At 50.1% G+C, this 14,381-nt stretch overlaps 1 protein-coding gene across 1 annotated transcript in view; it reads right to left on the bottom strand.

The window, feature by feature from the left end:
* The window catches only part of TRIO (trio Rho guanine nucleotide exchange factor), a 352,914-nt gene that overhangs the window by 188,296 nt on the left and 150,237 nt on the right, over positions 1-14,381 (bottom strand). The window contains exons 7-8 of the mRNA XM_052659225.1: positions 12,598-12,789; positions 5,167-5,298 (exon numbers count right to left, since the gene is read on the bottom strand). Coding sequence (XP_052515185.1) covers positions 5,167-5,298; positions 12,598-12,789 — 324 coding nt within the window. The remainder of the gene's footprint in view (positions 1-5,166; positions 5,299-12,597; positions 12,790-14,381) is intronic.

Genomic DNA, 14,381 nt, shown 5'->3' on the forward strand with positions numbered 1-14,381 from the left:
GACTTGGTAAACACGTCGTAAGGCTACAGATCAGAAGGTGTGGGGCAGACACTGACTGCTGCCTCCCAGAGTCCACTAGCTTCTCCGTCACAGCCAAACCCCACGGTCAGGAACAGCAATACCCCAGCTCTAAAGCTGCACTTCCTAGACTCGCTTTTAAACAGGAGTGGCCAACAGGCAGTAATTAAAACTGTTGAATGGGGCTTCCAAGAAAGCTGTCTAGGAGGTTGCGTATACTCATTCCCCCTTGCCTATTTCTCTTCCCTGCTCCCAAGAACTTGGTGGAGATGGCTGGTGCTTCAGCAGCTACGGATGACCTTGAGGCAACCGTAAGGATAGTAGCCCACCTGCTAAAAGAGGCAAAGCAAAAAGACAAAAGGATGCAGGGATCCTCTTACTAAGAGACCTACCACACCAGCCCTGGACAGCAAGCCCTGGGACTTCCCCACTGGCAAAAAGTCACCCTCTGTTTCAAGCCACTGTTCCAATCTTAAACCACAATACAGAATGGCCAGTGGGCTCCCAGCTCGCACCACGTTCCCAAAGGCATGCACGCAACACCACTAATATGCTACTACTGAGAATACATGATCTGAGCAAGAACATTCCAACTCATCTTTCTTGACATCTGTGCAACTGTTTGACAGAGCAAGAGCAGGAATCATTACTGGGTTAGAACACATGCCTGCTCCGGCTGGAGGGGCAGCAGGAAGTGACTGAGTACGTGAGCATCTCATCTCAACTTAACATGAGGGGACGCATTAAGCAAAGCTCTTTCTTCTGGGAGCCGTAAACAGGGATTAAACCGTCTCTGTTGGTGCTACTGCTATACTGTCACTGGGGGTAGAGAGTATGCCAGCAGACGTGGAAAGAAAAATCCCAGGCAGGAGAACATCTGTTGTATCAAAACTGGACCCCGTGGAACTTGAAGTGTGTGCCCCCATGTAGCACCTCTCCAATAAAACATTCAGAAAGAACTTGACTTTATTTCAGTGTGTTGTTCACAGATGTGTCAATTTAAAAGGTATTATTTGAGCACATGAAAGATATCATATATACATTTTAGTAACTTTTAGCAAAATGTCTTTGTCTTTTTTAAGTACAGAAGAACTATATGGGGAAAAATGTTAGAATTTTATAAACGGGACTGTCTACTGTACAGAAACAAAAGATTTTTAAATGGTATAGAATAACCAGCAGAAAACAATTTTTTTAATTTAACTCATTTCATATTTTTAATAAAATAAAAAATTAAAATAGCAGCCAAATTATTCACATATAGTGTAAGTACGAAAACAATTAGTATATATGAGTTTATGGCATATGATACAGTTCTGAATTTTTTAACTATAGAACCAGGTGAATTAATTTACTTAAGTTGTATGTTTTGTCTAAAAATGTGTTGTCAGCTTTCAGGCAGTCAAACCTTGTCCCAAAAAGGAACAATATCTGTAAAAGATGAAAATCAGCATTTACTATCAAAAAGCAGGACTTAACCTGCTGTAATTTTTCAGAAGATCAAGCTGGCTCATTTTTTCACATTCTGCTCTTTGTTTTTCTTGGAATATAGTACTTGGTGACATGAAGGACAGTGGAAGTTATATTTTAGAAACAGTAACATTTTATAAATATACAAACTAATACACTCTAATACCTAAATGAGTTAGGAAAAATGCAAGTGCTAAATAAAGCAAAAAAGGAGTTGAAGGTTAAAATTTTACCATGTCATGGGTATGTCTGTCCTTAACATTTAAGAGCAAAGTTAACTGTCTAAAATCAAGAACAATGGTCTGGTTCTTGATTATTTACTTTTAATCAAAACTGCACCTAAGATCTGTAACTTGGGTTCCTGTGCACCACCCTCCGAAAAGTTCCGCCAAACCTCAGAGGCTTGCCTGTCCTTATTCCAGTACATGGGTCTCTACACTTCTCACTAAATCTGATTAGAGCTCAGCGTCTCCAGCAGGAGTCCCCTTCACTCGCACGCAGACTGTTGCTCTGATCTAAAGAAAGAGATCAATACCTGGAGATCACTGCTGGTGGCTGCAAAACGCGACAAACCAAGAGCCACGTATGACCTGCGACAGGTCAGCGAGGCCTGAACGTGGCGCTGTGTCAGGTCCCCAGCGCGAGGACAGTATTTCCAGGATGTGAACAAAGTGGGCAAAATACACAAGCTGCATAAAGGCAGTCATTTATCGAAGTGAACGTACACTCGGCGTGTTGTAAAGAAACAGTGATTCGTCTTCAAAACTTTTATGCATCAACTCAAACCAGCATCATCTACAGCGCTTCCTTCACAGAGTGTGGCTCAGCAACAGGGCACAGCCCTCCACGCTGAGCCTGGAGGGTCTCCCAGCCCCATGGCCCTCTCCAGCACTCATGGCCTTATCCTCAAATCAAAGTGTTTCCTGTTAATATCCGCACACTGCCCCACAACTCGCTCATCCAAGACAAACTTTTAACTGGGGAGTTCACACTGAAGAAACCTTACAGACACCCAGCTCACCAGGCAGCCAAGGTTGGTACCAACAGCTGCAGGAGGGCTTGGCATCCCGCGGCCCTGGACTGACGCTCAGCCCAGTCAGCCCGCACGGGCGAGGGGTTGAGGGTCATGCTACAGAAGGAAAGGCCTGGAATCTCTGACTGTCGAAGACATCAGACAGCGAAAGACTAAGGAATGTTTCAGTGTGAAGATACGCCCACGGCACGCTTCCGGGGCTGCAAAGAGCGACGGGGCTGGGACGGGGGAGATGCAGACAGTCTGCTGGACGGATGGCTGTGCGCGTCAGTGGTGATGCGCTATCAAGCTGGAGACGGGTCGGGGGCAGGGGGCTCAGACAGCGCATAAAGCTGGGCAATCTGGTCAAGATGGGGGGGAGCTCTCTGCTCTAACACTTTTCTACAGCTTGAAACCATTTCAGATGTTAAAGAATTTAAAGGGCAAAAAAAAAAAAAAGAAATCCCTCCTTTGAAAGTCTTCTCTGCCCATCCAGTTCCAACCACCATCGCCTTGAATTTACAGCTCAGCTGCAAACATGTTTTAGGCTAAAAACTGTGGTATGACACAGCTGGGGAAGCTGTTTACTTGCCATCAGATTATTTTAAACTTTAGTGCCAATTTAAGATCTAATGAAATTGCATCATAGGTAAATCGAAGTTCCCATGTCAAGATGACCCTTTTTTTAGAAGGCAGTGGAAACGGTGAGAGAATTCTGTGCTTTGCCAGAAGTGCCAAGGGCCACGGGCAGGCTGCCTGGCCACCAGGCTGGAGGATGAGACTGGTCAGGTCAGGCGAGGCCGAGCTAAGTTCCTGCAGGCCAATACTGCAGCCCAGTCCTGCCAATCACCTGGTGTGAGAACTGTTCATGCCCACGGTAATCTGGAAGCTACCACTGCAATCAAAGCAGCTCCAGAGAAAATCATTAGTAAGCATGATTTTCTGTGTTACAGGTCAAAATTAGATGTCGCCATGGAGATGGTACACTGGGAGAAAGAACTTTACGCTTTTTGGAACTCACACTTTCCTCATCAATCAGTGTGATTAAAAAATTACAGATCTATTCAATTTTCACTTTTACTCTTAAAAAAGCTATCACTATTTATACAGTTCCTAATAAACACTGGATGCAACATTAAGAAACATAATACAGAGCTGATTATGTTTTAATTGCATGACAACATAGAATAGTGTTTAAAAGGGATCCTGTTAAGTAAAGAGGTGCCCAGAGACATAAATACATAGATATCAACTTTCATGGGCAGGAGATCAGACCACGTTCTGAAGCAAATAGTGTAGCAGACCACATGTCCATCTAATTTGTGTCCACGGACACAACAGGGTCAGGAGACCTGGGCTCAAGGACGTGAGAATGATAACTGCTTGGCAGACAAGGATGTGTCAAGACTGAAAAGCAAATGCCAGACAACTCTGACAGGTGTGGCTGTGGTTCAGATCAAGGAAGATCTGGATTTAAACACAGTCATCCCTTGGTAAGGAGGGAGAATGGTTCCAGGACTCTCCCCACCCACAGACACCAAAGTCAGCGGATGCTCAAGTGTCTTGTATAAAAGAGCCTAGAACAGCTGGCCCTGCACATCCACATCGCACACCCACGGGTACAGAAGGCTGACTGTTTCTTAAACATCTATGGGCTCAGCTCTCCGCAGGTCGGTTGAGGCATTTTCTCCCTGGAGTCTCACGGGAATCTTCCCAATCAGATGCTCAGTAGAGGTGCAGAAAGCAAGCACACACTGACCTCCCACCCACTCCCCACTCACCTCCGGGAACTTAACCAGCATCATAAACAAAAGGAGACTGGGTCGGAAGGGTCAGATGACCACAACGTGGACAAGACTGACACACCTGGACCTGGTGTGTATTTGGTGTCATCACTGCATCTAACGTGTGATAAGACACGGAGGGAGCATAGCGGTGGCTGAGACACACGGGCAGCCTCCCTGGGGTCAGTCCCCGCTCCCCCTCCTACAGCTGAGGACCGGGCGGAGGTCACTTTGTCTCTGCACTGTTCCCTCCTCATTTGTAAGAGGGGGGCGGGAACAATCCCAGCCCCAGAGCTGCAGGCATGAAATAAGTGGTTACATCATGGCCTGACAGCAAAGCCTGGCACAGAAGGTGGCAGAAGATAAAGCAAGGATACGTTAAATAATGAGCTTATAATCATAAAGAAAACACTCCACTGAGATTTCTGAAACAGCAAGTAGCCAGACACACGTGATATCCACCACATGTGCTGCGACGTCCAAAATAAGACGCTGCACCAGATTCCCCTCTGTTCTAGAAAGGTGCGTTCAGGAAGAGCAAACGGAGTTTGGCGAGACTGCACTGCGCGTAACGTTCATCTTTCCTAAATACACGCAGTCAAAAAGGTTAAACTTTCACTTCTTAGTGCAGATGAAAATCTGAGCACTCTGAAGAAAATCCACAAACATCTCAGGGCTATGAGGAGTCTGCTGTCTGCCTCCATCCTCTTACTTACCAGCCTCACCCTCCATGGAACTCAGAAGTCACAAGGAAACTGCAGTTCAGCTCGGAACTTGTGCATTTATTCTAGGCTAGCCAAAGCTTTGATCTTTCCGGCTTCAGGTGTTATGACACAAAAACCGTGTTGCTTTCCCACCACGGTAGAAGAACTGTGCGCTCACCTCGGAGTAAGCAAGAGTGACGTGCTCATACACGCCCTGGTGGTGGTGGATAGCGTCCTCCAGGTCCTGAAGCTCCGAGGGCAGGTCCACCTCGCCGCAGGCCTTGCACCACGAGTCCACGTTGCTCATATACTGAGGTGGTTTAAACAAAAATAAAAAGATCATGTCTACCAACAGCAAACAATATTGAGAAGTAACCCTCTTTCAACATGGCTCTGAAATAAGGGTGGCTGAGAGAGTGTTTAGGAAGAGAGCGTGGCTGACTCCCTGAATCAAATGGCACTGACCTGGGTTCTCAAACCAGATTCCTGGACTCTGCAAACCAGCACCCCATCCCCTCCTCCAGCTTCAGGCAGATTTGGAGGTGGGCCCAAGAACCTGCATTTGAAATGACAGCCTTGGGTGGCTCTGTGGTCACTCCTGGGAGCGCCTTTGCCTTGAGTTGGCTGTTTTTCAGGCCTCCTGGTTAACTCTCCCATTTCACGGTTGAATCCGTGTTTCCACCTGCTCTGCGCTGTTGGCCATGGGGGGCATGGCCACCCAGTCCACCTGCACCCCCCAGCCTCAGCCGCACAGCAAGCTGGGCTACTCCCAGAGCTGCGGTCCAGCCCTCCTGCTCTCCTCTTTCATTACAAAAGTAGCGGAAGATTCCTGAAGTCATCTACCTAACAGTACGAAGACCAGAGCGTCCATCTGCCTACCTTTTCAAGAGTAAATACACACAGGAATTAAAGGAGACCCTGGGAAGCAGGCCGAAACTCCAGAGCTGTGCCCTCTGGAGGGAAGCAAGGCTAAGGGAGGCAGCGGAATCTTTAGGGTATCCCCACTGTGCACATAAACGGGGAGGGCCTGCAGGCTGCAGTCCTGGGCCATGGCTGCTGACCTGTCCTCAGAGTTCTCCACTGCCAGCCCCACCCCAGGGCTCACCAATAGCTGAGAAATCACAGCCAAACTTCCTAGGGAGATACCAACAGCATCCATCACAGTAAGTGTCAAAGACAAGCAGCAGAAGGCTCAATTAAGGATGTGAATTCAATTAACACTAATTCAAACAAATAGACATCAACGCATTTCCCTGGGTTTCTCCTCTTTTCTCTAGTTCCTCGCTGTCTTTCCACTCATCAGGGAATGCAGAGCGTGACTATTTAAAACACGGTAACTGACCTGCCAGACGAGAAATGTGCTACGATTCTCTTAAAATATATATGAGAATAACCTCCTGGGTACGTGGGACATTTTTAGAAACTTAGACAAGCCACCTAAGTAACCATTGTTTCTAAAAATCCCTTTATTATTAATGTATTGGTTCAGAAAAATATCTGCATGAAAATCCCAGGGCTGGAAACCAATTCACAAGGCATTAAGTGTCATCTGAAGATACGTGGTTTCACATGGCTTTAAACATGACTACACCCAGGTAAGGCCTCAGGGAAGGTGTTCATCACTCTCCCCCATGGTTCCTCCTGACATCGCCAGGGCAACAGTAGGAGTAATGAAGTTATATTATGCCTCTCCCCATTCCCATGCACACACATATGACTACTTAGGCATATTTCTAAGCATTTCTTGGATGGTGTTCTAAAAGCAGTCAAAAACACTGCTAAAACATAGTTAACCCCAATTTTTGAGGCTATCAGTAAAGAGAAACCTTCGAGCAGTTTTATGGATGCCTGCAGTTACTTAACTTACTTGTAGTTTCTTAAAGTATCTTGAGAGGTACTGATTCTATTTACCTGCAAAAACATAGGGCAGATCAGCTTATAACACAGACACCTCATGGAAAAAGGACTCTGCACATCTAAGTTCACTGGGTTAAAACAAACCGACGACAGAAAGAAGCCTGACCATGGTTTCTTTGTAAACCATGGTTTACATGGTCCCATGGTTTCATGGGACTTTTGTGCAAGCACAGTTTTTGTTTTTGATTTAGAAGATGGCAACCCTTAAAGGGCCAGCTCCAGGTCCCGAACGTCTTCTGAAAAGCTCAACACCCAAAGGAGATCCGAACCAGAGCAGCAATCCCCGTTGGAGAGCCAAGAAGGAGGAGGATGTTAACAGGTGCACCACCAAGAAAAAAAGACTCTAGGATCAACTTTTGTGTCAAAGTTCGACAGGTACCCACACAACAGAACCTCCTAGAGCCTATTAATACAATAATGTGCCCTGTGAATATGGGAAGGAGAGGGACTCTGATGTTGGTTTAGAAACCTGACTACCACCCTTGCACACGCACACACCTCTTACTATCTTGACAGACAGTTTGGGCTTGGAACAACAGGGGACGTCCAGCACACAGCCCAACACTTTCTAACGGAAGACAACAGACGAAGGCTGCTGTACTCTAGTGGGATCAGAGCACCAGCTGAGGCTCTGATGCTGTAAATGCTCAAATGTAAACCAAACAACTCTGCTGACAAAGGTCATCACTTTGCCCACAAAGGCCCATATAGTCAAAACTATGGTTTTTCCAGTAGTCATGTACAGATGTGAGGGCTGGACCATAAAGCTTGAGTGTCAAAGAATTGATGCTCTCAAACTGTGATGCTGGAGAAGACTCCTGAGACTCCTTTGCCCTGCAAGATCAAACCAGTCAACCCTAAAGGAAATCAACTCTGAATATTCACTGGAAGGACTGATGCTGAAGCTCCAATACTTTGGCCACCTGATGCAAAGAGCCAACTCACTGGAAAAGACCCCAATGCTGGGAAAAGACTGAGGGCAGGAGGAGAAGTGGACAACAGAGGAAGAGATGGCTGGATGGCATCACTGACTCAGTAGACATGAATCTGAGCAAACTCTGGGAGATAGTGAAGGACAGAGAAGCCTGGCGTGCTGCAGTCCATGGGGTCACAGAGCGTTGGACAAGACTGAGCAACTAAACAGGAAAACCACACGAGTGAACACACGGCATCTGGCCAGACGTGGAGGAGAGGCAGGAGAGTGCAAGGGAATTCCAGGCACCTCTGAATTCAAAGCAGGAGCCGGCCTCAGAGCTGGGGATTCTGATGCTCAGCAGAGTGGTTGCTTTAGCACTGCTCAGAGAGGATGACAGGAGGCTGGGTCAGCCGGTTTGCAAACGTGAGGCAGGCAGACAAGGGAAGAGTGATTAATACGTAAGCTTTAAAAGGAGAGCCTGAATAATTAACTAGCAGCCTTATTTTCAGAAGCATTTATGCCACTGCCCTCCATGTGCTGAGAGTGGGAACTTCCAGTTTGCTGAGATCGTCCAGCCTAGTCAATTTCACGCCCACCAGGAGCACCTGAGACAGCATCAGCTGAACATAGGTGGTGAGCCCGATTTAGGAGACAAAGAGACAGGAACTTCCTAGAATGTAAACACTTAAAGCCCTTATTGAGAGGGGCTTTCTCCTCTTTGGAAAAATTAAGGCTCAGTGAATTTTATATATATGTATATATAACACATGTATGAATTCCAAGTTCAGAGTTTCCTTTCTTATTTCTAATTTCCTCATTTTCTGCTTTCATTTCTAGTAAATATTACTCTACTGTTTCTTTCATCGTTTCTACTCCCTGACTATGAATAAACACACTCCCGTCTGCTGGTTCCTTTAAGAGACGGGGTCCCTTCTCTGCCCAGCAAAATCACAGGACAGATGAAGGGTAATAACAGCCAAAGGCAATCACTGGTTAACACACTGGACAATACTCTAGTCATTTTTTTTTTAAAAACAGGGAAAACTGAAGATTTTAAGGTGTCATAAAATCAAGTTGCTTTAATTCTTTGATTTATAACAAGGTAATTCTAACAGCTTTGCTATGAAGCTCCTTAATATAAAGGGATATAACACATGACTCCAAAAAGTAGAGCCCTAAACATTGTCTCCCAGTCAAACCACTAGCCATTCGGCCATGTCTCCAGTTCTGTAAACGAGTACTCTGACCTTGTTCACACCTCACAGGAGATGAGGGCGGGAGAGGACAAGCCAAGACAGCGCTGGGAGGCACAGTCCCACATCATTCTCATCCGGCTGTAACCTCAAGGTTTATGAGCATGAAGCCACACGCGAATACCAACACGAGAACACCCGCAGAGACACGAGCAGGTGGGGCGCGACGCACACGCCCTCCCCCACAAGGATGCGCTGCCGTCCCTCCCCGAAGGTGGCTTCCTTCAGCCACACTGTCAACTGCAGGCCCAGAGTTGAGCCCTACGTCACCCCAATCGGATTTAAAGCCTTAGTGAGAGCTCCAGAGGAGGGTCAAAGGGGTGGCTATAGAAAGCCATCTATGATGTCCGAGTTCTGGTCCATCCCTGGTGAGTTTATGATAACAGCTTAAGCGTAGCCAGTAGGCAGAGAATTTAAAAAAAGGGAACAGAGGCGACCTATTCGGAGACTCTCTCCTGGGAAGAGGGAAACCACTCGGGGATGCCACATTCTGTGCTCCTGAATCTCAGTGAAGGGGAAGACAGACCTTACACCCACTGCACCTGCACTTGAGGGAAGGATACATTTCGGAAGCCTAAATGTTCGGGACCCTAAAAGCCTAAGGTCCCGTCTGCACATTTTGGTTGCTAGGTGCAGCTGCACGGCCTCAGTCAGGGCCCATCAGAGATGCCAGCCTTTCTCAAGGGCCCACTTTGTCCCCAAGGTCCTATGGGGTGTCTTCTCTGGCCACTGAAGTGATGGAGCCCGCAAGTACCGTTAGAGCTCATGCAAGACCCCATGAAATTCTGTTCAACAATGTATTCCTCTAGCTGTGTTTCCTTCAAGCTCATAAATTAGAGCCACTATTTTATCCAAATAAAAACACCCTAGGCTCTTTCAACTTCACTGCATGTCAACAATTTTTTTATAATAAAACACTGGGGAGGGGAATACCTCATGGCACCCGCATTTCTACATTGCTTTCAGGCAGGGCAGAGCAGCAATTAATCTTCTGGGTTACCCGCAATTCCGGATCCTGCCGTGGTTAGAGAGATTTTTCCCTTGTGCTTCAGACCATCCAAGAGTCCCCCAGCCAGCTTGCCAGGTTTCAGATTTATTCACATCGTCCTGGTGGGCCTTTTCAGGGGCCCACAAGCAATGCACACACCTCCACACAGCCCAGGGGGTGACTGCACCCCACACCGTGCTACCCTCCCAGACGCCATGTGGGCGGGGGCGACACAGCTCTTCTCCTGAGCACAGGAATATCCAATGAACGACACGCCACGACCTTGACCGTGACGGCACCAGAGGTGGCTACACAGAAGTGGAGACAGTGCTGTGTTAAGCTGAAGGGGCTCCTATTACTTTAACTCAAACTGCTCCTGTGTGGGGGCTTTGTGTCTCCTTTATCACAAAACCACCTCTTGCATAAACTTAGCAGGAAAACCCGACACTGAAACCCGCTGGTCCCGACTCACAGCTTCCACACGAGGCTACAATTCTGTCACCTTGCACTCCCGTTCGTTTCCCCTCCTGCTTCACACTTTCAAGGTTCCCAGAGTTGAGATCACTCCTAATTAGCACCTTGTGCGACATTCCAGCCGCTCCTCCAAGATGCCGGGCAAGCTGGGGCTTGTACCCACCCAGCAAGGCTGTTTCTAGATGAAAGGACACGATCTCCTTTTTAGCAACATCAGTGCAAATCCCTGTGAATGTAGGTTTTTTCCCCCAAAATAACTATCCCTGAGAAAGCTCTATCGGTATTCTTCCTTCAAATTAAGGCAACCACCTGTCCCTTCCCCACGTCTTGCTAGTGGCTAGAGGTTCCTGAGTTTCCTCCTACACGTCTAGAGAAGCAGGCTCACCACCCAGGCTTCCACCACGAGCATCTGAGTCACAGCAACTCCCTCTCTTTTGTTGCCCTCCAAGTGTGTTCGCTGAGGCAGGCATGCCCATTGGCGGGTGTGTGGGGAGTGTTGGGAGCACACTTCACATGTTAACTCTGAGACAAGGTACTGTGACCAGCACGTCGGCAGGTGAAGCCCGCGTGAGGTCTGAATCCACACAAATAACTTGACAATTGTGGGGGACACTGAAAACCATACCCCAAAGCCACTTCTCCACCATGGCCCAGGCTGGTACAGCGTGGCCCTGCCAGGAGGCTGAGAATCCAGGCCTGCGGCCCGGTTGAGGGCCAGCACCCTTCTCCAGGCTCGGGGGACTGGGAGAAGTGGGCTGGGCCAGAAGGAACTCCCGCAAACACTGCTGCCGCGAGACAGCGACCGGAGATGACACTGCAGCCTGCACGCGTGGGGCGCGACTGCAGAGGGGCCAGCGCCAGGGCGACCGGGGACCACACCGCAGCCTGCAAGCATGGGGCACAACGGCAGAATGGGCCAATGCCAGGGCGACCAGAGATGACACTGCAGCCTGCACGCATGGGGCATGACAGCAGATGGGCTGGGGCGACCGGGGACCACACCGCAGCCTGAACTCATGGGGCGCGACAGCAGATGGGCTGGGGCGACCGGGGACCACACCGCACCCTGCACACATGGGGTACAACGGCAGAGGGGCCGGGGCGACCGGGGATGATACCGCAGCCTGCACACGTGGGGCACGACCGCAGAGGGGCCAGCGCCAGGGCGACCGGGGACCACACCGTAGCCTGCACGTGTGGGGCTCAACGGCCTGCATGCGTGGGGCTCAACGGCAGAGGGGCCGGGGCGACCGGGGATGATACCGCAGCCTGCACACGTGGGGCACGACCGCAGAGGGGCCAGCGCCGGGGCGACAGGGGACGACACTGCACCCTGCACGTGTGGGGCGTGACAGCAGATGGGCTGGGGCGACCGGGGACGACACAGCAGCCTGCACACGTAGGGTGCGACGGCAGAGGGTCCAGCGCTGGGGCGACTGGGGACCACACCGCAGCCTGCAAGCATGGGGCACAACGGCAGAGGGGCCAGGGCGACCGGGGACGACACCGCAGCCTGCACACGTAGGGTGCGACAGCAGGGGGGCCAGTGCCCGGAGTTGTGGCAAGACCCGTCTTCTCGGGCAATGGCCAGGCCCAGTCAGGAGCCCACCCACCCTGATACGTGGGCCATGATGCCCTGGGTTGTGAGAAAAGCAGACCCCTGGTGCCTAAACCTGAGAGTCGGCGGTCTGTTACTTGCTGCCTAAGTCTCCTAACTAGAATTCTCAAGGGAGGAGGAAAAGGACAGGAAGAGGGACAGAAAGAAGGGGATAAAGAACAACCGCTGTCACTCACGAGTCCCAAGTGGGCAACAGGCCGTGTGCAAGGCCCCTAATGTGAACCTCATCTACACCATAAGACGTCCCCTCAAGTCCATACTTTTACCTCCACTTTACAAACAAGGAGGCGTTTGCAAACAAGGAGGTGCAGAAGCACCCCGGGTCTGCAGCAGGGGTGAGGTACGGGCATGCTGGCGCTGTGGGGTAGCTTCAGTGCCCTGGTGGCCTCCGAGGCTCTGCTGTGGGGACGCAGGGGGCAGGGGCCGAGCTCCCAGGCACTGACCTTCTCAGCCTTCTGGTGGAAGACAGACGACATGTCCAGCAAGGTGCTGCGCTCGTCCAGCGCGGCCGCGAAGGCCTTCCACTCCTGCTCCAGCTGGCTGGCGATCTGCTTGATCTGCTGGGAGGCGTAGTGGCCCGACTCCACCAGGCGGTTGGCCACCGACATGATGCGGTTGATGTTCACGTACACGTTCTGCGGAGGGGCGAGAAGGGGGTGCTGGTCAGGGTGGGCGCATGGGGTACCGCTCTGACAGATGCAGAACGTGCTATCTGAAGCCACCTGTGAACTTAAAAGTCACATTTTAATAGCAGGATCAGCAGGTGGATAAAAGGACGTGTGCTGCTATCCGGATTTCCATAAACCCTAAGCCTTGATTTTAGTTCCTATTTTTAAAACTGCAGAATTACGGGTGAACCAGCTGGGAGGGGCACAGAAGCGATGCACACAGTGCCCTCTGACCCACGCCCTGGCCTCCCGTACTGAGAAGGGTCCAGACGGCAAGCTATCGCCCAGAACTGCGGGAGCCACCGCCGAAGTCTGTCACGAGGACCCAGAAATGACAGACTCTGTACGTGGCAATCAGAGGCTACTCTGTGTGGAAACAAGCCCTCCCTTCCACACAAGCCCAAGTCAGCTTGCTGGTGCCAAGAGGAAACCTGCAAACGCATCCGCGTTCCCCGGGGAATGGGAATCGGGGCACCGACAGGGCAATGCTCTGTTCCAACTTCAAATGAGCTTTTCTGCTGTGTTGAAATCTCTCTTCGAGTCCAGTAGCTTGTGGCAAAAATAAGGGTACAAAGCTTTCTTTCATTTTTTTTAAAAAAGGGCATTTTTCTTGCAAAAGAAGTTCTCATATGGTGTTTCCATTTCTGCCTTCCATCTTCTTTAAGGATCGCATGATCCTTAAAGCAAAGGCAGGGTGTGGAATGCGCACTTGCAGTGAAGCCTCGGTTGTTGCTGCTCTTCATATATAGTTATTATTACTAAGACTTTTGTGACGCATCCCAACACTGCACCGTGCACTGGGTCTCCCCAAATCGCAGCCTCACCTTTGGCTCCCGTCACCTTCACCCTAAATCAAACTGGGTTACCTGACCTGCCTGAACTCCCCCACACCCTTCCTCCCGCCCCTCCTGCCCACGTGGTCCTCGGGCCATCTCCCGCTGCCTCGCCCTCCGACCCCTGTACCAGCCTCATCGCTGTCGCCCCGTGAGCAGCAACCCAAGGAAGCGCCCGACAGGACGCGCCTGGCGTTCTCTGTACCTTCACTGACTCATTCCTTACATCCACTCCTGATCGCAGCCTCAGCTAAATGGAGTCGCCTTCATCTGGGTTTACAGAGCCGCAGACTCCAGGCGCTGAGGCACTTTTCTGGGCTGCGGGCTGGAACCAGCTCCCACATCCGGGTGTGGGGCTAGCCCAGCAGGCAGGGGGGCATCTGTGAGGCTCTGATGGGCAGTCGTGTGGCATTAGTGCCCCAAAGACTGTCCTCTAAGGAGCAATGCCTCTCCTTCTCATACACGTTCTCTCCCACTGGACACACTGACCAGACTCACCAAGTTTTGCTTTCTCTGGATCCTTAAAGAGGAAAATATACCCCAAAGGTCTGTTCGAAAGAGCATCAGCAGGTGCCCTTGTCAGGATCTGGGGACAAGCTGTCCACCCAGATGGCTCCATCAGGGGGCCCACAGAGGGGGCTGCACCCACCTCCATCTGTTTCAGGGCCTGCATGGCTTCCATCCCCTCAAACTGCCTGCGCTCCGCATACAGAGGACCACTGTCTG

The sequence above is a fragment of the Budorcas taxicolor genome, chromosome 20 (assembly GCF_023091745.1).
Source record: "Budorcas taxicolor isolate Tak-1 chromosome 20, Takin1.1, whole genome shotgun sequence".
Lineage (NCBI taxonomy): Eukaryota > Metazoa > Chordata > Mammalia > Artiodactyla > Bovidae > Budorcas > Budorcas taxicolor.